General features: G+C 31.7%; 4 protein-coding genes across 7 annotated transcripts; 2 read left to right on the plus strand and 2 right to left on the minus strand.

The window, feature by feature from the left end:
* The first annotated feature begins 4,019 nt into the window (after positions 1 to 4,019).
* On the plus strand, positions 4,020 to 5,649 carry LOC106765288 (fasciclin-like arabinogalactan protein 2). The gene has a single exon (XM_014649858.2). The coding sequence runs from the start codon at positions 4,020 to 4,022 to the stop codon at positions 5,244 to 5,246; it is 1,227 nt and encodes a 408-aa protein (XP_014505344.1). The 3' UTR covers positions 5,247 to 5,649.
* Positions 5,650 to 6,766: 1,117 nt separating this feature from the next.
* Positions 6,767 to 10,929, minus strand: LOC106764303 (nudix hydrolase 2). 2 transcript variants are annotated; one of them, XM_014648581.2, is made up of 9 exons: positions 10,543 to 10,929; positions 10,259 to 10,417; positions 10,100 to 10,165; positions 9,873 to 10,010; positions 8,806 to 8,883; positions 8,673 to 8,723; positions 8,331 to 8,365; positions 8,096 to 8,204; positions 6,767 to 7,582 (listed from the first exon to the last, which is right to left on the minus strand). In XM_014648581.2, the coding sequence occupies exons 2-9, from the start codon at positions 10,400 to 10,402 to the stop codon at positions 7,370 to 7,372; spliced, it is 834 nt and encodes a 277-aa protein (XP_014504067.1). In that variant the 5' UTR covers positions 10,403 to 10,417; positions 10,543 to 10,929; the 3' UTR covers positions 6,767 to 7,369. The 2 variants fall into 2 exon arrangements, with proteins under 2 accessions (XP_014504067.1, XP_014504066.1); XM_014648580.2 differs by having other exon boundaries at positions 10,259 to 10,423.
* Positions 10,930 to 11,094: 165 nt separating this feature from the next.
* Positions 11,095 to 14,547, minus strand: LOC106763121 (exosome complex component RRP42). The gene is made up of 8 exons (XM_014647314.2): positions 14,279 to 14,547; positions 13,191 to 13,318; positions 13,033 to 13,089; positions 12,803 to 12,895; positions 12,451 to 12,529; positions 12,219 to 12,343; positions 11,607 to 11,750; positions 11,095 to 11,540 (listed from the first exon to the last, which is right to left on the minus strand). The coding sequence occupies exons 2-8, from the start codon at positions 13,314 to 13,316 to the stop codon at positions 11,304 to 11,306; spliced, it is 861 nt and encodes a 286-aa protein (XP_014502800.1). The 5' UTR covers positions 13,317 to 13,318; positions 14,279 to 14,547; the 3' UTR covers positions 11,095 to 11,303.
* Positions 14,548 to 16,302: 1,755 nt separating this feature from the next.
* Positions 16,303 to 21,431, plus strand: LOC106764726 (protein ACTIVITY OF BC1 COMPLEX KINASE 7, chloroplastic). Of its 3 annotated transcripts, XM_022781753.1 has the most exons (19): positions 16,303 to 16,496; positions 17,035 to 17,671; positions 17,852 to 17,995; positions 18,158 to 18,283; positions 18,402 to 18,489; positions 18,661 to 18,754; positions 18,902 to 18,995; positions 19,074 to 19,128; positions 19,199 to 19,290; positions 19,390 to 19,560; positions 19,751 to 19,807; positions 19,892 to 19,975; positions 20,095 to 20,179; positions 20,366 to 20,427; positions 20,513 to 20,587; positions 20,742 to 20,846; positions 21,028 to 21,169; positions 21,258 to 21,334; positions 21,366 to 21,431. In XM_022781753.1, the coding sequence occupies exons 2-18, from the start codon at positions 17,081 to 17,083 to the stop codon at positions 21,329 to 21,331; spliced, it is 2,139 nt and encodes a 712-aa protein (XP_022637474.1). In that variant the 5' UTR covers positions 16,303 to 16,496; positions 17,035 to 17,080; the 3' UTR covers positions 21,332 to 21,334; positions 21,366 to 21,431. The 3 variants fall into 3 exon arrangements, with proteins under 3 accessions (XP_022637474.1, XP_014504564.1, XP_014504565.1); XM_014649078.2 differs by having other exon boundaries at positions 21,258 to 21,427; XM_014649079.2 differs by having other exon boundaries at positions 17,049 to 17,671; positions 21,258 to 21,427.
* Positions 21,432 to 24,798: the final 3,367 nt, after the last annotated feature.

Raw genomic sequence — 24,798 nt, forward strand, 5'->3', positions numbered from 1 at the left:
TTCAGGTAAAGTCATCCAAATTTGTTTTATTTTATTTTATATTCTCTTTCTTTCGATTAATTTGTTGTTAAAGTCTTCAAAGGCCATTTGCATCTTAAGGAAAAACACTATGATATGGTCAAATTTACATCATTTATTATATTATATATAATCGTTAACAAGTTTTATTATCATTCGCTAAGTTGATCTTTATTTTATGCCTATAAAAAAATATTTACTGTATTTTCGAGGTTTCTTTATTTACATTTATCCAATAATTTATGTTGACCTCGTTTTCATCTTTCTTTTACCATTGGTGAAATATTAAATTGGTAACACATTTTAATACATAAAATCAATTTGTTTTAATAATAGGTCTTAGTGAAAGCTGACATAGTGACTCAAATTTGCAATTTACATTGCACTTGGTCCATTTCTATCTCTTTAGTGGGTAAATTTCAACTTATAAAAAAACACGTTCTGAAAAGATATTTGTTTTGAAATTATTTTTATAAACTCATTATATGAAAATTGTTTTAACAGATATTATTTACGTTCTAAACAAATCTGTTTTGAAACTTTTGTTCAGAAATATATGTTATGTATTTCAAAAAATTTATTCTAAAAATTTTATTTCAAAATTCTCATCCTAAAAAGCATAGTTCAGAAACTCAAAAAACCCCGTTCCAGAAACCTTTAAGAATAGGAAATCCTGAAGTCACTGTTACATAGATAAAATAATCATTTTAAAAATGATAGGAATGTGCCAAAAAATTATAGAAATACAGGAACAAAAAAGCCCAAAAGAAATTACATAAAGCCCAAATAAACTTAAATTGAAAAATCCAACCGAATGAGGCCTCAAGCCTGTCCAGTAAACAATTTTTTTTTTGTTAAAATCTATCACCTCCTCTCTTTCTGGAAAACATTTTGGAGGGGTGGGAGAAGAAATTTGATATGGTGTAAGAAGCAATTACCTCATTTTCTTTAGGAAAATTATATTTTGACATCAATTTTTTGACACCATTTTGACATTGAACACGTGTCAAAATGTGATTAGACGATTTTAAATAAAAAAAAATTGGTTTTTTTCTTCCAAATATGTCCTTGTCTTAGTTTTTTTAATTTGGAATCATCCAACCACGTTTTGACACGTGTACAGTGTCAAAATAGTGTCAAAAATTGGTGTCAAAATATTATTTTCCTTTTCTTTAACATTAACATGACCTATTTCTCTTTGCATCTCCAAATTTTTTTAATATCCCAAAATTATTCCCTATAAAAAATTAACTTAAAGTAACTTTTTTTAAATGTTTATTTTTTTGCAATCCAAAAAATCCTACACTTTTATTTTTTCTTTCAACAAATTTCAAAATTTGTTAGAAATTTTTTTAGAGATCTTAAAAAATTTTAAAATTTATCGAGTTATTTGAAAAAGTTTTAATATCTGTTAAAATTTTTGAAAAATTCTTCAACAAATTTTAAAATTCAGTATTTTTTAAAATATTTAAACATATTTTAAAATTTTTCAAATTTTTCAACAAATTTTAAAATTCATTAAAAACCTCCAAAATCTGTTAAAAATCTGAATAACTACCAATTTTAATAGATAAAAATTATTTTAAAAAATTAGAGTTGTAAGAAAAAAATACTTGCAAACGTATAAATAACTATCCCTAGTAAAAACACTTGGATCTAGATTTACAAAGGAGGACCTTTTATTCACGTGAAAAAAAAATAGAAAATTTTATTTTAACAACTATTTTTTAATAATTTTTTGACAACGTAATAATTTGTTATTGGTCTGTTTTAATTTTTTTTAAAATAAATTTTTTAATTTTTTTTAAAATAAATTTAAACATATCAATAAAGTAATGATAAATGTTCTATTGTCAAAAAATTATTAAAAATAGTTGTCAGAGATCAAAAAATAATATTCCTTCCAACGTATTCATACGTCCTCATCTCTGTTTCACTTACATCTTACTCCTTTCCCTAAACATAAACATACCCATTTTCCACATTAGTTTTCATGGTATAACCAAAGAGAAAAAACAAAAGAAAAAAGATGGTACTTCTTTTGTCATGGATGAACACAATGCAACTCATTTGTAGCTGTTATGTTTCAGTTTTTCATTCCAACTTTGTTCAATCTTGACTCTGACCCTATCTCTTTTAGCTGACATTGTTGCAGTTAATGTATAACTTTGGTCACTTATATCCTAAAACCAAATTCAAAGAAACGAATAAAAGTGTCCTTGGGTAGCTTTTACAGGTTTCTTTTGAGTAAGACACTGTTTACTGCATTCTTAATTTCATCAACAACAACAACCTTATTGAAACAGTCCAAGAATCTGGTGTCCCACAATGCTGCTATTATGTTGTAATATTTTATGCTTTTTATTCCAAATTTGGTGGCTGCCCTTTAATAATTGCAAGGGTGAGGGTGACAACTATGTCTCAACCAATGCATAACATAATTTATTTGTCCTTCAACAATTATGAAACCCTTCTCACAATGCTTCAACTCGTTTATTGGAACATTTAGCCAAACTTGTCACAACTGGCAAAAGATTTTCGTCTTTATAAATTATTTTTCTCCCAATAATACTTTCCACGTGTACTCTCAAGCTCATTCATATTACCCAAAACATAAATCTTAACACATATATTACTTACTGCAATCATTCGCAGATTTTTGGTCACAAATCAATACTATATATAAAACTTTCTTTTTTTAATAAATAGTAAACTTTTACCAGATATTTTTAAAATATCTTTTAAACGGGTTAGTTGTTTGCTTTGTTGTTTTTATAGTAAATATTTTATTAATTTGTCAAAATAAGAAATATTTCGTTTTATTGAGTATGAACACCGACACTAAAATTAGCACGGATTTTCTTTCAAATACAAGTGTTAATCACTTGAATGCTTCCCTTTGTCATTGTCGAAAATGGGTCATTTTATGGAAAATATTTTTAAATGAAATAATAACCTTTTGAGAGAATTTAAATCCAATTTCTTTCTATAAAATACATTTCAACGTCTAATTGCAAATCAAATCTCATAGTAAGTTAAAAATATATGATCAGACTATATTATAAAATAACCGAAGGATCAGAAGAAAAATATGATTGTTAATTTTTTTAAAAGTTGTTTTTGCGGCTAATCTTTCAACTACTTTGTTGAAGTCCCACATCGTAAAGTACTTATTAACTAATCTAAATTCCAATGTGAGACAAATTTGCCCCTGATACTACAGTTAAGGTTAAAACCATCTCTTAACTAAACAAAATAGTACAAAAATCAATTTGGATTTGCGTAATTTAATACTATTATTATCCTCATCTTTGTCCTCGGTTTACGGTATATTATTTTAATACTATTATTATCATTAAATAAAATCTAGATTTCAATCATAATCTAAAACTGTTAACCAATAATTGCATCAAATACTGAGAAGTGTAATGAAAAGAGAAAAGAAAATGGTGTGAAACTGAGAGAATAGATTAGTGGGAAGCGGGACCGAAGAGCGTCGGTGGGATTATTCACTTCAACAACGCAAAAGTAATGAGTTCTTACACTTTCCTATTCAAAACATCCACCTTGTTTAAAATAGCCTAATCCTTAGGCAATTTTTTTTCTCATTTTTTTTTAAATAAAATGAATGTACATTATATAAGATATAAGAGTATATTATATGGAGGGAAAAAGATGAATTACATTTAAGGATAGTAAAAGAAGATGGTAAGATTATGTGAAAAAATAATGTTGTGATGATGTGTGTGATGAGTAATAAAGGATGATGGGGTCCATCTCCTACCCAATCCCAAGCTGGCATTGTTTGTCAGCACAGAAAAAACCCAAAATCAAAAGAAAACCACAGAAGAGAATAGGAAGATAGATAAATGAAGATGCTTTACTTTTAGTTATAAACCCAAACTCATACTCTCTTCTCTTCTGCATTCTTTACCCTCTTTCTTTCTCTCTTTCTCTCTATCTGTCTTTCTGTCTTTCTTCTTCTTTCCCTGATCCTCCAAATGAAGAACCTTCTCTTACTTTTTCCCTTTCTCTTTCTCCTCCTCTCCTCCGCCGTCAATGGCGCTCACAACATCACGCACATCCTCGAGAAACATCCGGGCTTCTCCACCTTCAACCACTACCTCACCGTCACCCACCTCGCCGACGAGATAAACCGCCGCCAGACCATCACCGTGCTCGCCATCGACAATGGTGCCATGAACTCCCTCCTCGACAAGCACCTCACCCTCCCCACCCTCAAAAACGTCCTCTCCCTCCATGTACTCGTCGACTACTTCGGCGCCAAGAAGCTCCACCAGATCAACAACAGCACCACTCTCGTCTCCTCCATGTTCCAGGCCACCGGAGCAGCAGCCGGAACCTCCGGCTACGTCAACATCACCAACCTCAAGGGCGGCAAGGTGGGCTTCGCCGCCGAGGACAACGACGGCTCCCTCCACTCCTTCTTCGTCAAGTCCCTCCAAGAATTCCCCTACTACATCTCCGTCCTCCAAATCAGCAACCCCATAAGCTCCGCCGACGCCGAAGCCCCCACCGCCGCACCCTCCGCCATCGACCTCATATCAATTATGTCCAAACAAGGCTGCAAGTCCTTCGCCGACCTTCTCAGAGGCTCCAAAGCGCTTCCGGCTTTCAAAGAAAGCATCGACGGCGGCTTGACGGTTTTCTGCCCCACCGACAGCGCCGTCAACGGGTTCGCCCCCAAGTACAAGAACCTCACCGACTCTCAAAAAGTTTCACTCTTGTTGTACCACGGCGTTCCCCTTTACGAGTCCCTGCAGATGCTGAAGTCCAGCAACGGCCTCATGAACACTCTCGCCACCGAGGGAGCCAACAAGTACGATTTCACCGTCCAGACTGACGGCGAAGACGTGAGTCTGAAGACGAAGATAAACACTGTCAGCATAATCGGCACGCTCATAGATCAAGATCCCTTCGTGGCGTACAAGATCAACAAGGTCTTGATGCCCAGAGAGTTGTTCAAGGCCTCCGACGTCGACGACGACGAAGCACCCGCCGAGTCACCAAAGCCATTGAACAGGAAGAAGGGCAAGAAGGGAGTGCAAGATTCCGCCGCCGATGCTCCCGCCGACGGACCCTCGTCGGATTCCGAAGATCAGAAAGCCGCCGACGAAGACAGCAACAATGTAAGTGGATTGCACGACGGCGTAAGATTGGTGTCGGCGGCGTTGTTCAGTGTGTTGATTGGATTTTTGGTTCTATGAGAGTATGATAACACAATAATGGTAAAGTCCCATGGAGTGTCGGTAGTATACAGCTGTGGTCAACCATCATTTCAAAAGATTCTTTTCTTTCTTTTTTTCTTTTTATATGTGAAGCAAATAAAACAGTGGCACCGACATGTTTGAGGCCATGTGTACCTTTTTCTTTTTTTTTCTTTCTCTTTCGATATGTTAGTGTTACAGGTTTTGTATTTATTGTCTGTTTGCTTTTTTTTTTTATTATTTAATTTCCATTTTCTTCTTTCTTGAGTGTGGGTAGATCTGGTTTGTGGTACTGCCAGCTGGGATGTGTTCATATAAACAGTTTTAATTTTAATTTGGTTAGATTTGAATGCCTTGTATTGTATTGCATTCTCCATTCTTATATATTATAAGTATTCTTGCATGGGATTCTACTCTTTCATTTTCATCACATATATTATAAACTAATCAGATTGTTGAAAATGATTAGTTTATAATGATTCTGTGACGAAAGTAAGCGCAGATTTTTGTATAATAATGCAAACACTTGCATGTTGTATTAGGTGAAGATTATCTTAGGAAGTTTCTTTTTTAGTTATTTCTAAATTTCGTTAGTTTCCTTTTGTTTAATCGATTTGCAACATTTTCCTTTAAAGCGGTATTTATAACTAAAGAAATAAAATTGAATTTTTGTTTGTTTAGTAAATCAAATATAAAATAGTTTGATTTATTTAACTAAAAAAATAAAATGTATGAAAATAATATAATAATTCTCCTCCAATTTTGTCGGTATCATCCCTCCTAAATAAATGTCGCCAATCTACGCACCAAATGTTGTACCTTTCACTAATGAACTAAATAGAATTAAATAAGTTTTTTAACTCCAAATATTTATTTCCCAAACACTAATATTTCTTTCAGAAGTTTAATTTATGAGAATCAAGGTTTAAAAATTGCAGTCACAATATCATATTTTTGGAGAATTTAAGAACAGAAAATTATCGGGGTATCTCCCTCAAATTACTTTTTTTTTAAATAATAATAATTTTTGTAATTGTTTCATATACACGATCGAACTATCAACTATCAGAATTCAGGTGTATATGCTAAAAAGATACTTAGGTTCAGTTAAATAGTTAAAACTTTAATAAATGTGATAAAAATTTCAATAACTATATTTTTTATATACTTTTATAATTTTTTACATGAATTTTAATTAAAATCAATGTAATCATAACTCAATTTTATTTAAACTTGATTATTAAGATATTTAAATTAATTAAATAATTAACATATTTTTGCTTGCAAATTTTGGTGAACCTTATAACAACAATGGTTAGTGCCACGTTTCCTTCTCAGTTCCATTTCTAGATGCTTCACTTACTCCTTTTTTTTCAGCAGAACGCCAGAACCAAACAATTTTACTTCCTCATTACGTGTTACTTTTCCAGGGAAGGGAACATTTTGCATATATACATTTTTCCTCTGCATCACTCTCAGTCATTAATATATCTTTTACTTAAAAGATAGATACAAAAACATAATTCAAAATGTACTATTATTGCAGTTATTAATTATACAATCGCAGGGGATCCGTATGCTGTACAACTACCAACAGACACGGATTCTCTATAATCACAACAGTGACTACTTCAAATCTTAACCATAAAAAACAACAGTGACTACTTCCTAGTTCAAACAAAAAGTGTCTGTTCTTTTTAGCATCTTTTTCTACTTGTGCACGCTTATTTTCTACCTTAACACTCTGCATATCGATGTCTTGTGTCAATTGTTGCTGCAGATTCAGTAGAAAGTTGCAGGCCCCACTTATTTCAACTTTTACCATGTGACAGTAAAAAAATGAGAATTCAATTTATCTAAGCAATCGTCTTTTTTTTTTCTTTTTTTCACTCTCTAGCACCTTCAAACAGAACATAAAGTTACTGTCCAAGACTATGGTCTCAGATTTCAAAAACAAACTTTCTTTGTCATAATGACATCACCCCAATAAAATAATGCTGCATGAATATTTTCAACTTATAACATCCTAGCTTTTGTCTCTCTATCTATCTAGGTGTCTACTTATCCATAAATGTTCTCCATATAGATTACAAGTATATGTAGAGGGAACTTGCAAGGAAATGTCAAGCTTGGTCTTGTTTGGAAGCTAACAAAAGGCTGGCATCCCTTTTGCTAAGATAAAGATAGGTTTTTTTGCCAGATGAAGTACAAGTACGCATGTTAGAAAAACCTGTGTAGTTGCCATCCAGCTTTGAAGAACATATTTTTGCAACAAAGTCAAATTGTTCATGTTCTTGCACAAAAGGCTGGGCAGCATAATCTTCAACTGGCATCCACTGAATGAGAAAACGGCCCATATTAGAATGCGCAGAATTAGTTAAAAGAAAACTACTGAAATAACAAAGTTTTCTGGTAACAATGTCAATATAGATTACCAGCTTTCAGCCTTCGTTGAATAGGAGAAGTTTAGAATGGTTGACAAGTAGATTTTATACCTAATTTAACCCCACAAAACCGGTTTATAAGGTGAAGTTTACGTCTATATCTTATCTCTAGTCGCATGTTAGAAACTTCTTTGTATGGGTTTTCTTTTGAAATTTCAGTTCATACATTTTTATTAATAACCACAAATCGCAACACCGTTTTGCTAGTTATAAGGAGTTGCAAATGAAATGGTAAAAACAGCATTTGCACATCCTGTTTCACAATTATCAGGAAATTAACAAAGTGAAAGGTGAAATAATATGGTATTTCTTTTAGTAAACATGAAAGGCTATCAACTGAAATGAAAACGTAGCATCCTTAGAATGACAATTTATCAGCAAATCAGTGAGATTCTCAATTGATACCTGCGCTGCCTCAATTTCTGAGGCCTGAATCTGAATGTCAGAGGATAGAGGTTCCAACATGCACACAAACATCAAATCTGATTTCTCGAAGAATGATTTGTGACTTTGCCTGATACCAAAGAGATCAAGGACGTATATGATTAATGAATGTGCTATTATCAAAAGAACACTATGCATAACATCCATCTTCCATGGCACCACATATTAGTTGATGAAGATAGTGTCGAAGTTTTACCTGAAAGCTAAAAGTTCAACAAACTTTGTCTCTATCTGAAAAGAAGAATAAAAGCAATGGCATTAGACTTTGAAACAATCCAAAAATTATGAAATAGATAAATATAGAGGAATTACTCTCTACTAATTTAAGTTCTAAGAAAATTAAGAAAACCCAAAAAATTATCAGCAGGAAGACATGATAAAAGAAACAAATTAATAAGCGATGGGAGGATCTTATATGATATATATTAGTAAAGCGTGACAATTTATGAATATTAAATACACATGAATGCTATTATTTTTACAAAATGTCAGGTGAATTTAATTTGCTCTAAAATATATATTGTGTTTGCCTGCTTACCCCTGTCTCTTCTTTTACTTCTCTAATTGCACCATCACAAATATCTTCACCCTGCAAATTTAATTCAAAGTTCAAAACATACGAAAAGATAATTTTGAAGATAACAATTTGGTCTATAATAATTTTAATATACTTCATTAACAACTCCGGTAGGCATCTTCCATAGAGCAGTGCCTCCGAATATGCCACTTTTTTCCTGAACCACAAGCATCTGTCAAACAAAAACAAGATAATTTCTCTTGTAACATTAGTATTATGAAACTCGAATGGTAACTGTAACAAGACATGTTTAATTACTGCACAAAGCAGTAGGATAACCACATAAAGAACGTCGAAGGGTGAACCAGACAACATGTGACAATGAAAGGTAAAAAAAGAAAAATAATTGCCCCCACAAATCATGGTTCTGACCATAGCTCTAAGGTCAGAAGTAGTCAAATAAAAAGTTTGTCCCCACAGAGACGAAAGGATAATGCTATTCCCACCAACATTCTTTCACAACAATTTTTATAATTTAAGAAAAACAAGAAAGAAAAAGTTGTTTTAATACTTAGGAGTAGAAAATAATTTCACGGAAATCATAAGAAAATGGCAAGTCCTAGAAGTATTTTAACTTTTGAAATTTTTGTAATATATTGACAAAAATAACTCATATTTTTATTGAAAGATTAACTAATATTCAAGTCTCTCATACATATTTTCAATCAAATTTTTATTAAAAAAATTTGTATTATCATATATCTATTTTTTTATTTTATTTTACATTTGAATATATGTTATTTTATTTTGTTGTTAACTTGATGAGCTAGCTACTAATCTGCATGTCTATGCTTATGTGTCTTTATATGAAAATAAAAATCAAATTAATAATATGGAGACACTACATAATGACATATAATCACAAATTGGTAAAGATAATTTTGATTACTGAACTAATCTTTTTATTGTGCAAGTTCGTGATGTTTTTATTGAGAGTACAACATCAAAAGACCCTATCATTCCATCTTATCCCATTTGAGAGTAAAGGACTAAAGTAAAAAATATAGAAATTATAAACCTTCTATGGAATGTAAACTTTTAATAGAAATTAAATTAGAAATACATACTTAAGAGAAATTTAATATTTCTTGTAAGGATAAAATAATCTCAAAAGCTTGCACTTCAACTAAAAAATAAATTGAAAAAAAAAAAGAAAATTACCTCTTTCTTGTCGTTAACGACAAAAACGGCAACACCCACGCGATGTGAAGCATTTGCAGGAAAGGTATCAGGAGTTTCTGGAATCCACCGCACAAGCATCAAATAATCTGGCTCAGCATGGTGATACCCAAATCCAGCCTAAAAAGGAAAGTTGCTTCTTAATTAAGAATTAGGCTTTCAAAATATAGAAAGAATACGAAACAATTTTTTTTTTTTTTTATTTTTACCTTGACAGCAGTATGAACAAGATTTGAATGCAGTATGGGCAACTTGAGCCAGACCCCTTTCTTTCCCTGCAAAACACGCATTGGAAGTAATTACTGAAGGTAACAAAAAATGTGTACTGTTTGTTTCTATTGGATTGAAAATGTTATGAATCAATTTACCTGTTGCCTCCAATTGTACATTGAAGCTTCCAATATGGAAGAGAAGAGCTCAGAATCCACAGCCTCCTGATTCTCCACGCTTACAACAACTCCTCCGTAATGATCCTCAACAACACTAAGCAATTCAACCCTTTCAGCTTCCATCTCTTCTTTTTTAACCTAAAACTTCAACAGATTAGCAAAAAACGTTGAGCTTCAACGATTAGAGAAGCCATTTATAATTTGCGAAAAGGTAACTCTTGTGTGTGAATTGAAAATCATAGGTATTCATTAAAAAATGTTACCTTGGAATGAAAAGCATTTACTTGATGAGAACGCTGAAATGTTGAGCTTTCTTGACCCTTCAAATTTCTGAATTGTCATCCAGAACGAAACTCCGTCTAAAATACTAGGTTGACTAGTTCCTTCTAAATGTAAGAAATTAATTATTCAAGACTTCAGTTTATGAGAACGACAGACACAAAGATAAAATTTCATTCTTCAACTACTTTTCAACGCGTTAGGTTAACTGCTTCATGGAATTTATGAATCTCTTATTTGAATTTTTTATGAAAATTTTATCTATTTCATACATTTTCTTTATATATGACTATTCTTAATCACCTTTGAAGGTTTATAATTTACTTTTTAAAAGAAATTTATTTTATGAATATATTTTGGCAGTGTTGAAATGAAACCTTGGTTAGGAACAGCCATTGTTTACCAAGTTTGCTAAGTAGTTAAAGATTTGTATTATTAATGTTCTTTCTAGTAAATTTCCTTTGTTGCTGCCTATTGCAAAAAGCTTGAATGCGTCACCTTACTATTACAAACCTAATCCAATATTGCAAGTCATGTCAATCTTTAATGCTACCAAGCAATTGTTTGTGCAAGTTGAAACTTTGTATGGCATTAAACAGTCATCTCAAAGCCATAGCTAGACAGGCAAACCAATTTCCATCATACACATAATAGATTTAATCCCGACTCAGTTACCAAGTTACAACATATTGTCCTAAATAATTGAATGATACGGTACACCTAGTTATATCCAAGCTCTTCTGTGTCATGACTCATCTTCAGCTTCAGCAGAAGCAATTTCTGAATCCAATTTGTTCATTAATTGCTCGCTTACATGCTTGGCAACAGATATCATATCAAGAATGATGCTTGGATCCAGCCCTACACCTCCTCGTTTGGTTATGCCACAGATGTGCCCTTGCCTATTAACAGAGATGGAAACAGCAGAGCTCATTTGTGATTCCTCTTCTGACGTTGCATCCACAATATAGTGCCTCCCAATCTAGAAAACGGAGATGGTAAGAAATTATCACAAGTATGGTGAATAAGAGAAGATAAAACATGCTACCTTAGTTAGTGTAACTATGACAGGGACTCCAGATGTGTCAAACTGCAGAAACTCCTCATCGCTTACATCAACTTCCGGTTGCTCATCATTCGATGCTCCAGCAGCAACTTGGACTCTTGGAATACCTGTATTGCACAAAGCAGCCTAAAAGAACAATAGTTATTAGCTGCATTGGGGTTTTTCCAGTTAATTTTGAAAATATGTTTGCATTCTCTGATTCTCAAGTCAACATCATGGTATTGAGGAAATCCATGTGAAAAATCTCATGACACTGATAGCAATTTGGTCTGTGATATTATAAAGATTAAAGAAAACAGCTAGTAAAAGGATAGTTTTAACTCTAGCTATATGAAACAACTAGATAAGAGACTACAAGGTTTACGTATCTAACTTTTAACCGTTTCCTTATATAAGTCATTTCAAACAGCCCACATAGCATCAATGGCCAAACATTGGTAAATGAACAAGATAACTTGAAAAGTAAACATTTAAAATTGACAACACCAGAAAAGGATGACCTCTGCAATGCTAATTATTATAACCACAAATCCACCACCACCATCTTTTCCAGATTTTGTGGTATATTATTCTATTTTTCATTTAAGGTTGTACCTTAATGGCAGCGCCTAGAGCATCCAACAAATTTCCATCTGAACTAACAACAAGACCATCAATGTAAAGATCCCAACAAATTTTTCCTTCAACCACAATAAGTGATGAAAGGTCAATTCCAGCACCTGAGGAAAAAACCCACGAGCCCAACAGATATATTAAAAATAGGCAACAGCAAGGAAGGAAAAGGATATGGTAGTGATCATAATCTTCACCCAAGAAGGAAATAGACCTGCTCCACTTTTACCACCCAAGAGACAGTCTTGAAGAGCATTTGACAGTTCTGCTGCCAACTCATCACCCCCTCTACCCTATATACAAGCCAGAGAAATAGAGTACCAAATAGAAAAGTAATTTTGAAACATTAGAAGCCATATATTGAACAAAAATGACAAATAACACAACAATAGTAGAAAACACTATAATGGATGAAAATGTAAAGCTTATTAATCCAATGCACCATTTAACTATAATTAAAGCTTTTTAGGATTAATTTATTTGGAATGCTATCAATTTCAATGATCATGGTACTTAAAGTTGAATAACATGAAAAAAGAAGCAAGAAAAGTAATAGAATACGCAACCTCAAAGGCTGGCTCTGCAGTCGAACTGCAATCAATATATATAGAGACTTTTCCTTTGTCAGGTTGCAACGAGCTTGGCTTTCCAAGTTCAGCCTGCATTGTGTAGCCAATGTATCGTGGTTAGTAAAATAACACGTTCAATTTACAAAAATTGTTCATAATATTAATATTAAACAAAAGGATATTGCAATTTAAAGCATAAGAGACAAACATTTTAACTTTTAACCAACCTTAATACTGGCAATGACATCTGTGGCACCCATTCTGACACGAGCTGAACCATTTGCCTGCCACAAGCAGTTAGTTTATCAACCGAACAGATTAGAACTATTTAAAAAGAAAATTTTCAATGGTCTGCCAGCCAAATTCCAATTGATTAAAGTATTACCTGGGGAATCACTCCAGTTTCAACCAAGATTGGTCGATATGTCAATCTCTTTCTACCATCACATCGAAGATCATGAGCAATGCCACCTTGTATGAAATGTTTTTCTCCGAGAGATAAACCCACCATACCTGTAAAACAAGATTTCCTTTTTTGAAACTTTGTAACTACAAGTACAAATTGGAAACTCTTAAATACTGTGTTATAAACTATTTCTGTATCAAGCATAATTTTCGAGCCAAGAGAGCAGTGTGCCACTATGTTACAGTCTAAGTTGTAAGTATATACTTTCTGATTATCCATATTATTGCTGATAATGATCTTATCAAAATGATCTTATTAATAAAGTGTATCCCTTCTCAATTCAAATTCTTAGTATTTGAATACGTCTTAGTAGCATGCTTCCCTCCATGCGGAACAATATAGTCTAAAATAATTTAGAATGATTTTCCCAACCTGCCGTTTGAGTTACCAAAAAGCAGAAAGTCATTAAATTGAAATAAGGAAACCAATCCTAACTCAGATATCTCAAATGATTGTCATCATTGACTATTTCTTCCACTGATTTGTCGAACAAAGTCTCTTTCGATACCGAGGCAATTAAAAAAATTAACTCAACTGTTAAAAGTTCTAACGGATACATTCTAATCCAAAAATTAGGTTCACAAGACAAAAGCACAAATAATAGGTCTCTGGCCTTATAATTAAAAACATAACCAACAAAGAGGCCCAAAATTTTGAATTATCAAATAAATCCAAGAGCAAGGGAGCTGAGTTTCGAGGAGCACTACAAAGCCACATCTTAAACACTAAAAATAGAGAACACAAAACTTACAGGACCTGAATTTTCTTGTACACTTAAATTTTAAACTAGCATACCCGAAACCAACCATCATAATATTTACAAAGCATTTGAAGACCAAAATGGCATTCCGAGGTCCCACCTCAGGACCAAGCTAACCCAGATAACAGCATATACAAGCATTAACAAGACTATAAACACATAAACCAAAAGTAAGATCAACGAAAATCACATAGCTTACGGTACACGTGCAAGATAAAAATCTTAAATTGAAAAAATGGTTAAAAACCTGAATTCGGGAGAACTGCAGAAATTGGCGGAGAGGGTAGGCGAGGGAATGAAATGGTAGAATCTTGAGGTCCTTTCACAGATGAATGCCGCCTTGGAGCGGAGGTAGGCGGTGGTTGATACACGATAGTTGGAGGAGGGAACTAAAAATTAGGTTTAGGTTTTCTTTTTAAAATGTCCTTAATCGCGATTGTTTCACTGCTTTTCAAGTAGACAAGAAAATGCACTAAGCTTTGCAATCTTGAAACAGACAATTGGCTCCAGAACACAATCAGTTGTGAGATTTAACTGGGTTCTGTGAGTCAAATGTTACAAAATTATGTGATTGAAAATAATAAAAACAAAAATGGTTCAAATTTTTTTTTGTTAAATAATTAAAATCAAATTTTACATATTTTAAAATTGTAACATGTTTTACCCATCAAATAATTAAAATTAAATAAAAATCTATTCATCTTAGAATATCACTCGAGAAATTAAATTATACTAATAATCTTAAAAATACTAAAAATCATGTTACATAATTCCTTAAATCATGAAAAGAAATTCAAATTAGTTTCTTCTGAAAAAGAATTAATTAACTTTAGCAGAAATATTTATGGTTAGTTTTTACTAACTGAGAAAAGAAAAAAAAAAGGAAATGCATTGCAAAAAAACATCATTCCACAAAACTCATTCTAAAATGTATAATATATTTTAGAAAGCTTATTTTGAAAATTTTAATTTAAAAAATACATTTTTCAAAAAAAACAATATTCCAAAAATTATATTTTAAGATTTTTGTTCCCTAAATCTTGTTTGGAAATTTTGGAAATATTGTTTTAAAAATTACTTTAACAAAAGCGTAAAATAGAGATTTTATGAAGTATGGGGGTGCATGCAGTAAGAAAAACCCCTTATTAATATTTTGATATTTTCCTCTCGTACCTTCCTCAACCAACGAGTATAGCCCTAGCCCACTCCTCGTGCAGGTCAAAAGGCATTTAATTCCTTTTTTTCGTACTTTCTTTTCTTTTCTCACCCCTACAATTTTAATGTTTTACTTAAATACCTCTATCTGTTATTTTTAACAAAAATCTCATTCCTTTACTAATATCTATGTTATCTTATGAGTTACATGCTTGTGACATTTATAATATGTTCTTTTTTACATGTTTTTATATTATTATAATAAATTTATATTAAATTTAATTTCATAAAATTGATCTATAAAGTGATATATATATATATATATATATATATATATATATATAATGATTTAGTTATATATTTAGTGGATGTAGAGTAAAAAATATAAAAGTAAAAATTATATATCTTGCAAGTAAAATACAAATTTAAAAATTTCACGTACGTAGCCGTTTTGCATGTGGTAGAGGTCGGCAACCGTTGATCAAATGCTACTTAAAAGTTTAGCAACTTTTATGTGAAGCAATTTTAATTTTTATGAGTTTAATTTTTATTTTTTTCTCGACGACGTTTAAAATGGTTCCTTTGTATATTGATGGACCATCTTTGAAAATGAAAATTGCAACGTTATGTTGAATTGAGTCGTTCTTGCTTGTCTTGTTAGTCCAACCAACCTTGTTTCATTAAGCCAATCAACAAACATCAAGAGAAAGTGAAAGAAGAGAAAGAGTGGAAATAATGATAAAAATTTTGTACCTTTTCTGAGTACGTGTTAGTTACGTAAGGAGAATTATTATATATATATTTATCAATATTTGTATAAACGAATTTACTCATAATTTATATATATTATAAATATATTAAGTAGTGAGACGTAAATTGAAGGTTAATGTTTTTAATTTCTCGACATGAATATTTAGTAGGTTCTACGTTTTATGTGATATTTGTGGCTAAGAGATGAACTAGACAATTGATGATTAACGGGCAAACGGTGAAAAACTACTCCGTTTTCCGTTGGTTTTGTCGCTAACAACGTTAATGAGAGGAAGTAGAGTCTTACACGTACCAAACCTACTGTGTCTTCCGTTTTTGTCCTTAACACTGAAACTGAAGCAGAAGTCAGTTACTTCAACTGTTCCATTTGAAACTTACAAGCAACTGCATCCTACGTTGTCTCTCTTTCATTCTAATTATGCTTTTCGCCATATACATACCGATACGTTTTCTTTCTCCTTGAGAAAACTATGCTATACGTTACCAACATCTAAGGTTTGTAGAACCTGTATTCACTGAAGTGGAGAGCTACCTTGCAGGTACAATAACTTTGATTTCAGTGGATTCAATTCGCTTAGCTTTTTTTTTTTTTTTTGAATTCTACATGAATATTTGTTATTACTGCAATATTTGATTCTAGTTTATGCAATACTTTTTGTTATTCTGTGTTTTATAAGACTACTGATTGATGAGAAAATAACTGATATCAAATTCTGGGTTTCGTTGACAGTATGATATGTTTGATTTTGCTTTTTGAACTTGATTGGTTCACTTCACTCCCAGTGATGCATAAGATTAGCAAACTTTTTCTTCTCTTGAACCGGATAAAACCACGTTCACCAACCTCATGACTTGCTTTATTCTCTGTTTTTTGAACAATTTAATGTGTTTGGACTGATTATAAGATGAACACACCATGAGTTTTGGAAGAAAATAAAATCATGGTGAGTTCAATCCATTACAGGTGTTGTACTAATACGAGTAATAGGACACATTAAAATCTGAATTTGTCGGCAGAGTTCAAAAACTGATTCTGCACGTGTCCTTTTTCTTTCCTGATTGATGCTATGTGTGTAGTGTTTCTTTGTAAGGTGACTTCAATTTATCGTAGACGAAAGAAACAATGGCCATGCAAGGTTGTTATTGTCATCATGTGAAGTTGGTAACTCAAAGAAGAACATTAGACAGTCTAAGTTTTTCAGGCTCAATTTCGGTCAATAAACTGTCAAAGAACATTAGGACAACAACGTGTGATCCATCAAAGAGCAATCCGTTTCCAAAGTTTTTGGTCGTGAGAATGCGACAGACAGAATTGCCTTTGCCTGCCTCAAAGAATGGAGCAGCAAATGGTAGAGCTGTTAAAATGGTACGAACAACTGAGCTGGTGAACAGAAAGACAATGTCAGCGAATAAGGTGGAGAAGACAGTGAATGGTTCAGCTTCGAAGGTTAATGGGGCAAGTCAAGTGAGAAAAAGACCTATGCCAGTCATGGCCAAGACAGTGAAGTCTAGAACTAGAACATCTAGAGAACTTCCATCATTGGAAGAGCTAAAGGTTTTACCCTCAGATGAAGGTTTCAGTTGGGCCAATGAACATTACAGCTCCTGGCAGAGGTCTATTGATGTTTGGTCTTTTGTTGTTTCTTTCAGAATTCGGATTCTGTTGGACAACTCAAAATGGGCATATANGAGAGGCTTCACAGAAGCAAAACAGGTAGGTTCTGAATTTTGTCTGTTGCCAACAAAATAAAATACTGTTTTCCATTCTCACTTGACTTGTAGTCCTAGGTGGTGGAAACAAATTAGTGTTTTGTTTTATCAAATTGGTCTTGGTCATGTTGCTGTGTCTGTTTTTGTGCTGTAGCTGAACTGAGAATTTTTTAACATTCATTAGAAAATCAGAAGGAGGAAAACTGCCTCATGGTTAAGAGAGTCTGTATTGCAGCTTGGTCCAACTTTCATTAAACTTGGTCAGTTGTCATCAACAAGGTCAGATCTATTTCCACGTGAATTTGTGGATGAGCTCGCAAAATTGCAGGTATTTCTTCTGTCATTTTCAGGATCATCATCGTAGACATTTCCTATTTTTTGTTAATAAACGAAAAGGGCTAGATTTTGGGGTAAATAGAGTGAATTCATTAAGATTTATTTATATTTTGAACTAGTATACAATACTTAATAAAAATATAACATTGTACAGGACATGGTTCCTGCCTTCTCTCCTAAGAAAGCAAGAAAATTTATTGAGAGTGAACTAGGAGCTCCCATTGACATGTTATTTAAAGAGTTTGAAGATCGACCAATTGCTGCTGCTAGTCTCGGTCAGGTGTTTGATTCTACCCCTGTAGATTTATATTTTCATTAAATTGAAAAGTTGACTTAAACTTTTAAATTACTGTTGTTATTAATATGGTAACATCAATTCCGGGAACACATATTTGTAGGTTCATCGTGCTATTCTGCATAATGGAGAAAAAGTAGTGGTCAAAGTTCAAAGGCCAGGTCTGAAGAAGCTTTTCGACATTGATTTGAGTAAGTTGTGCTCATTTTGTTTCTGCCATTAACAACACTTCTCTGTTTCGAGAAACACTAAGCTGAAGAAGGGTATTTATGGTTGCAGCATACATAGAGTTTAAGGATTACAACTATAGTGAATGGTTTTTTTTTGTTTGTTATTTTCACATGTTTGCTTGCTCTATCCAGAAAACTTAAAGCTGATCGCAGAGTATTTCCAGAGAAATGAAACTTTTGGGGGTCCACTTAGAGATTGGATTGGAATATATGAAGAATGTGCAACGTAAGTAATAAGCTTGGAAGTATATCGATATGGAGATTTCATGAAGTAAAGCATATATTAAATTATGTTCATTGCATATCAGGAATTTCACCTTCTATTATTCCAATGCTTTCTACAATTTACAGTGTTTCACATGCTACTTTGCAGTATTCTGTATCAAGAAATAGACTATATAAATGAAGGAAAGAATGCTGACAGATTCCGACGAGATTTTAGAAACATAAAGTGGGTTCGAATACCTGTAAGTTTCTTGCTGCAGCTCTAACATAACATCCAATTCCAACCTGTGTCTAACAATTCTATTTTACTTTTGTTGTAGTTGGTATATTGGGATTATACTGCCTTAAAGGTGTTGACCATGGAGTATGTTCCAGGTTTTCCTCTTCACTTATGCCTATGAACTTTATTTACAACTGCTCCTAACTCTGATTTCTGCTGTCACAGGTATCAAAATAGACCAGGTGGAAACACTGACTTCTCGTGGCTATGATCGATTACGAATCTCATCACGTGCTACTGAGGCATACCTGATTCAGGTGCACAATCTAATAGTAACATCTGCTATGTTTAATATGGTTTTCGGTTTGGTTACAGATATTGAGGTACTATATTATCATTTTGTTTTTGTCTTACAGATATTGAGAACAGGTTTCTTTCATGCGGATCCTCACCCTGGAAATCTTGCGATTGATGTGGACGAAGCAATTATTTATTATGACTTTGGCATGATGGGAGAGATCAAATCTTTTACCCGAGAGAGACTGCTTGAACTTTTCTATGCTATGTATGAAAAGGATGCCAAAAAGGTCTTGATTTTGTACTACCCTTTGATTATTTAAATTTACAACATTGTCTTATACTTCTAAGTAATAAGAAATCAAAAGTTGCTATCAACCAGTGATTATCTTCAGCAAAAAGGAATTTGAGATTGGCATAACTTTTAACTGATAAACTTTTCTATCCATATATAATACTAAACCAGAAACAATGATGCAGGTTATGCAACGCCTTATAGAGCTGGGAGCACTCCAACCTACTGGGGATCTGTCTTCAGTAAGAATGCAAACTATTTGCAGTTCAAATATTCTCATTCTTGTCTTCACTCTTGGCTTCTTAGATGATAAATTTACCTTCCAGGTGAGGAGATCTGTACAGTTTTTCCTTGACCATTTGCAAAGCCAGGCACCAGATCAGCAGCAGACCCTTTCTGCAATCGGGGAGGTTGGTCAACGTTACATTGGATCAGTGAATTCATACTATTTTTGTTGTCTGTTTCACTTGGTTACTACAAATTATCTGCAGAATCTTCAGTCCACAATTTATTATTCAATGCTTTTCAGGATTTATTTGCAATAGCACAAGACCAGCCATTCCGTTTTCCATCTACCTTTGCCTTTGTTCTCAGGGCTTTTTCAACACTTGAAGGTGTGCATCTTCCCAATTGGCAAATTCTCCTACAAACAATTTGAACATGTCCCAGTGTTTATTATTAGTTTCACATTAGTATATAAATTATAATATGGTAACATCATCCTTTCTGGTGAAAAAATTAACTTCTTTAAAATGAATTAAAAGTAAGTTTCAGTAATGATTCTTGTACTTTTCTGATAGGCATAGGTTACACACTCAATCCAAATTTCTCCTTTGCAAGGATTGCTACACCCTATGCACAGGTTCAGAATTCAGATAGTCCATGAACGATTATTGTTCCCATACTGCATTAAAATGCAGTGCTCATACTTTCTTACTACGTCACAGGAACTTTTAGATATGAGGCAAAAGCAGATTACACCACCACAGCTTGTGGAGGAGATAAGAAAGCAAGCAGATGATGTACCACACACACCTCTTCCTTGAACTTCTTTTGTTTTTGTTTTTGTTTTTTTCTATGATGTTTTTTTACATCTATTTGATGTGAAGCATATACTTATGCATTGTTCAATGTGATGACCCATTTGAATCGATAACTCTGGTGTAATGCTTTTAGGCTAGATCCTACACCATGTCAATGCCATATAGAGTTCAAAGAATAGAAGAGTTTACAAAGCAACTTGAAGCAGGGGATCTAAAACTTCGAGTCCGAGTTCTCGAGGTCAGTTTATTCATTTCTTTTGTTGAATTATTTATTTAATATTTATAGTTTTTCTCATTTTAAACTGACTTATGTCACAAAGTGTAAAGATTAAAACTTCAAGAAAGGAATAATTGTAATTAGGAGGTGATTATTCAGAACCCTTTTTGTAAAATTGAGATTAATGAAGTTAATTTGGCAGTCTGAAAGAGCTGCTAGGAAAGCAACGACTTTACAGATGGCAACTATGTATATCGTGTTAGGAGGAACTCTGCTAAATCTTGGTATCACTGTGAGCAACCAAGGCAACGTAGCTATGGGAAATGGATCTTTCATTGCTGCAGGTTACTTTTTCTTATAAAGCTTATTGTCCAATCATGTTCAAATTTCTTCATATGACTGATAGGTGTAGCATTTGATTTGAATGTGCAGGTATTTTTATGACACTGTTTGTCAGATCCATGCAAAGGGTAAAGATGCTTGATAAGTTTGAAAAAATGATATAACGATTGCTTACCAAAATATTCGATTCTTTCAGGCTTGTGTAAACTTCTTTTGTCTCCATTTTATAAGATTGAATTAATTTTTTTTTCTATTATAATATTTATTTTTAACTTTTTCTTCCAAATCTAATAATTTCATATTTTCTTTTCCTTCTTTATTTGACAAATTTTACTTTAATTATAATTCTCACCTGCTTTTAGTTATTTCCTTTCTCATTGCTTGCTTTTTAGTGTTTGTTAAGATTTTTTAAAAATCTAAATAAAATTTAAGAATACAATTTTTTATTTATTAATAAAATAATTAATGTAAAAATATACCATAATTTTATTTTATTTTTTAATTGACATTTTTTTTCTCAAAAATCTAAAAACCAAGGAATTTTCGTGTTTGGCTTTAAGTCCCTAATTTCTCTTTTATAAAAAGAAACCGAGAAAGAGACATATACGGTTGGCAAATAACATTAAGTGACGGATTATTAATTATTTATTGACTTAAGCAACACTCCTGATCTTGTATTCTTGTTTGTTCTTACTGTATTAGGAAGTGAGATGTAGTTGCAATAACATTAAGCTAATGGATAATAATAATAATAATTTGAAAACATCATCACTACTCTTGTATATTTTTTTAGTTTCTTACAAATTTAATCATATATTTTATAATTACGTATTTCTTATATTAAAAAACATTACTTCTTGTAAAAATGTAACATTTATAATTTACAAGGCAGATTATTATTTAGTGACAGTACAATTTTATGATATTTTCAATATGCGAGTTAAATTGTTTATTTTTTGATATTAAAATAAAAAAGAAGCAAGTATCTTTTATTACAATATAGCCACACAAAATGTCTATTTTAAAATATAAAAGTTACATAAAGTTTATTGAGAAATAAACAAAATAAATATCACTTTCTAAAAGAAATAAATTAAAAAAAGATCACATAAATGGCATTTAAGATGCACTTCTAAAAAAGATAATTGTAATGTCTCCATCATCACTGTACTAGAAAAGAGGGACAAGTACATGAATAGATAGTTAGCAGTTAGGTGGGTGGCTGAAGTAACGTGCATTTCCTCGGGCGTTCGGTGCTACGTCACCGTTTCATTCGTAGAGTTATTTCATTAAACTACACTTTAAAATCATATTTTTTTTAACAAGTCTGATATAAAATATATGAAAAATGATACTTAGACTCTTCTTATATAACAAAATTTTGACACTAATAAGGTGTAAGTATTTATTTGGTCTGTCATTTTTAATTTTTTTTTATTTTTTTAAACTTCAACCAATGAAAAACTGATACTTTATTAGTGTCAAAATTTTGTCATGTCAGAGGAGTCAAATATCATTTTCTAAAATATATATTTATTCTATATAAAATTTAATAATTTTATAAATGTATAAATTAAAACTAGACATGTCACATGTGGCTTAATAATAACTTATACGAAATTATTTAATAATAGCTCCCACAATTGCACTTTTCATAACATTTCTTATTGGTGAGAAAAATAAGTTATAGAAAAGAAATAATATTTTTATGCTTTGAATAAACTTTAAGAGCATAGATGTGGATATCTATTTAAGTTGTAGCATTTTTAGAAACAGTTTTCACTCAAATTATTATTAGAAATTATTCTTGAATGAATTATTTCTACTAAATATGTTTATTAATTTTAATTTCACTCTTAATCTAATTAAAATCTAGCTCAAAATTTCCTTTTTTACTCGTTTTAAATCAATCTTTTTAGATTTTTATTTCCACATTTATTAGGTGTTTGTCTTATTTTTTAATCTAGCGTTATTTGTATTGTTTTTAAGTTTAAATTTAACTTCAATAGTCAGCATTCTTACTTATTCATACTCATTCTCATTGTCTTAAATTAAATATATTTTATTCTACATCTTATCTATTTTTAATTACCTTACGTGTGTTTTATTCACTTTATTATTTATATTTTCCTTTCTTCCTATACCAAATTGACCATTTTTAATAGATAATAGTGGTTCATTACCATGAGGTTTTCATTTTTAAGTGTTTTTTTATTTGTTTTTATATTCACAAGATGAAAAATAAAATGTATTTTTTTTATCGGGAGAGTAGATTTGTGTTAAAACTTCAAAAAGACCATTCAATGTTTTATGGTAATAATGTAGTGGATTAAAAAAAGCAATACTTCATTAATCCATTTCAAGATATTATGATACACAAGACTTTATAGAAACTTAATTATTTTCAAAACCAAAAACTAAATTATAATTTGTGGTTCATTAGCTATTTCATATTTAATGTCGTTTAAAGTTCGTTCAAATAATATCAACAAAAATAATCAACAATGATCGATGAGTTAAGAGTTAATATAATGATGTGTATTTTGTATATGCATGATTCATATTTTATATTTTTATATATAATAGTTATGATAAATTTTTATTTTTTAGGGATTTAATCATGATTCAATTATATCTTAATCAATATTAAGAGAATGATTTTACCAAGTTGATTTATTATTATCATCATTAATCTAACCATGTTATAATTGCGGGTCATACGATTCGATCAAGGTGATTGTCTAATTGTCATTATCATTAATTAATGACTACTATGTAACTAATCAATCATATTGTTTGATAAGAATCATTGCTCGTGAGATTGTGTAAGAGATTGGTCCATAATAAATGACCTAGACAAGTTGATTAAAGAAGTTTTATCTAAAGTGATATGTCTCTGATCTCGACCTAAAGAAAATCAGTTTGAAAAAACTTGATCTAAAGTAGTGAGTATATGAAAACTCGTCTAGATCAAGTTGATCAAGAATGTTTTCTTCATCTTGACTAAAAATAATTACTAAAATAATAAGTATTGAAGAACTCAATCAATCAAACACTGAGTACAAAGATGATAAAAAAAAATCAATTATTCAATTAAATCACATAAAATTATAAGGAAGGGAACAAAATGAGTCATTCATTTAAAAAATATTTTATCCTATAGTCGAATTAAGTTTCTACTATGGAAAGAAGACATGTGAAGCTTTCTATCTGTACCCTGCCCTCCATCCACGTCCATGTAACATGCATGCATCTCTTTTAAACTAAATCGTTTTTTATTTTTATTATAAATAAATTTAATCAATTTTACGTATTTTCTTTTAAGTTGAGAGATATATTAATTTGAATAAGGTTATGCGTTTTAAAAATAAATTGTTTAATATGTTGGTAGGTAGACTAAGGTTGCATGTGTGTCCTTTTTATGGAAATTAAAAAAGTAATAAGTGTGCATCGCATGGGTCGCGTTTTTATTTTTATATGCAATAACAGTCTTTAATTTTTCAAACTCTCCACCCAAAATCATTCTTAAACACCAAATTACCTAAATTAATTATTTTCAAGAATCCATTATTGAAATGTCTTTGTTTCATGTTACAAATTAATTATTTACCAAAATAAAAGTATCAAAATC

This window comes from Vigna radiata, chromosome 6 (genome assembly GCF_000741045.1).
Source record: "Vigna radiata var. radiata cultivar VC1973A chromosome 6, Vradiata_ver6, whole genome shotgun sequence".
Classification (NCBI taxonomy): Eukaryota; Viridiplantae; Streptophyta; class Magnoliopsida; order Fabales; family Fabaceae; genus Vigna; species Vigna radiata.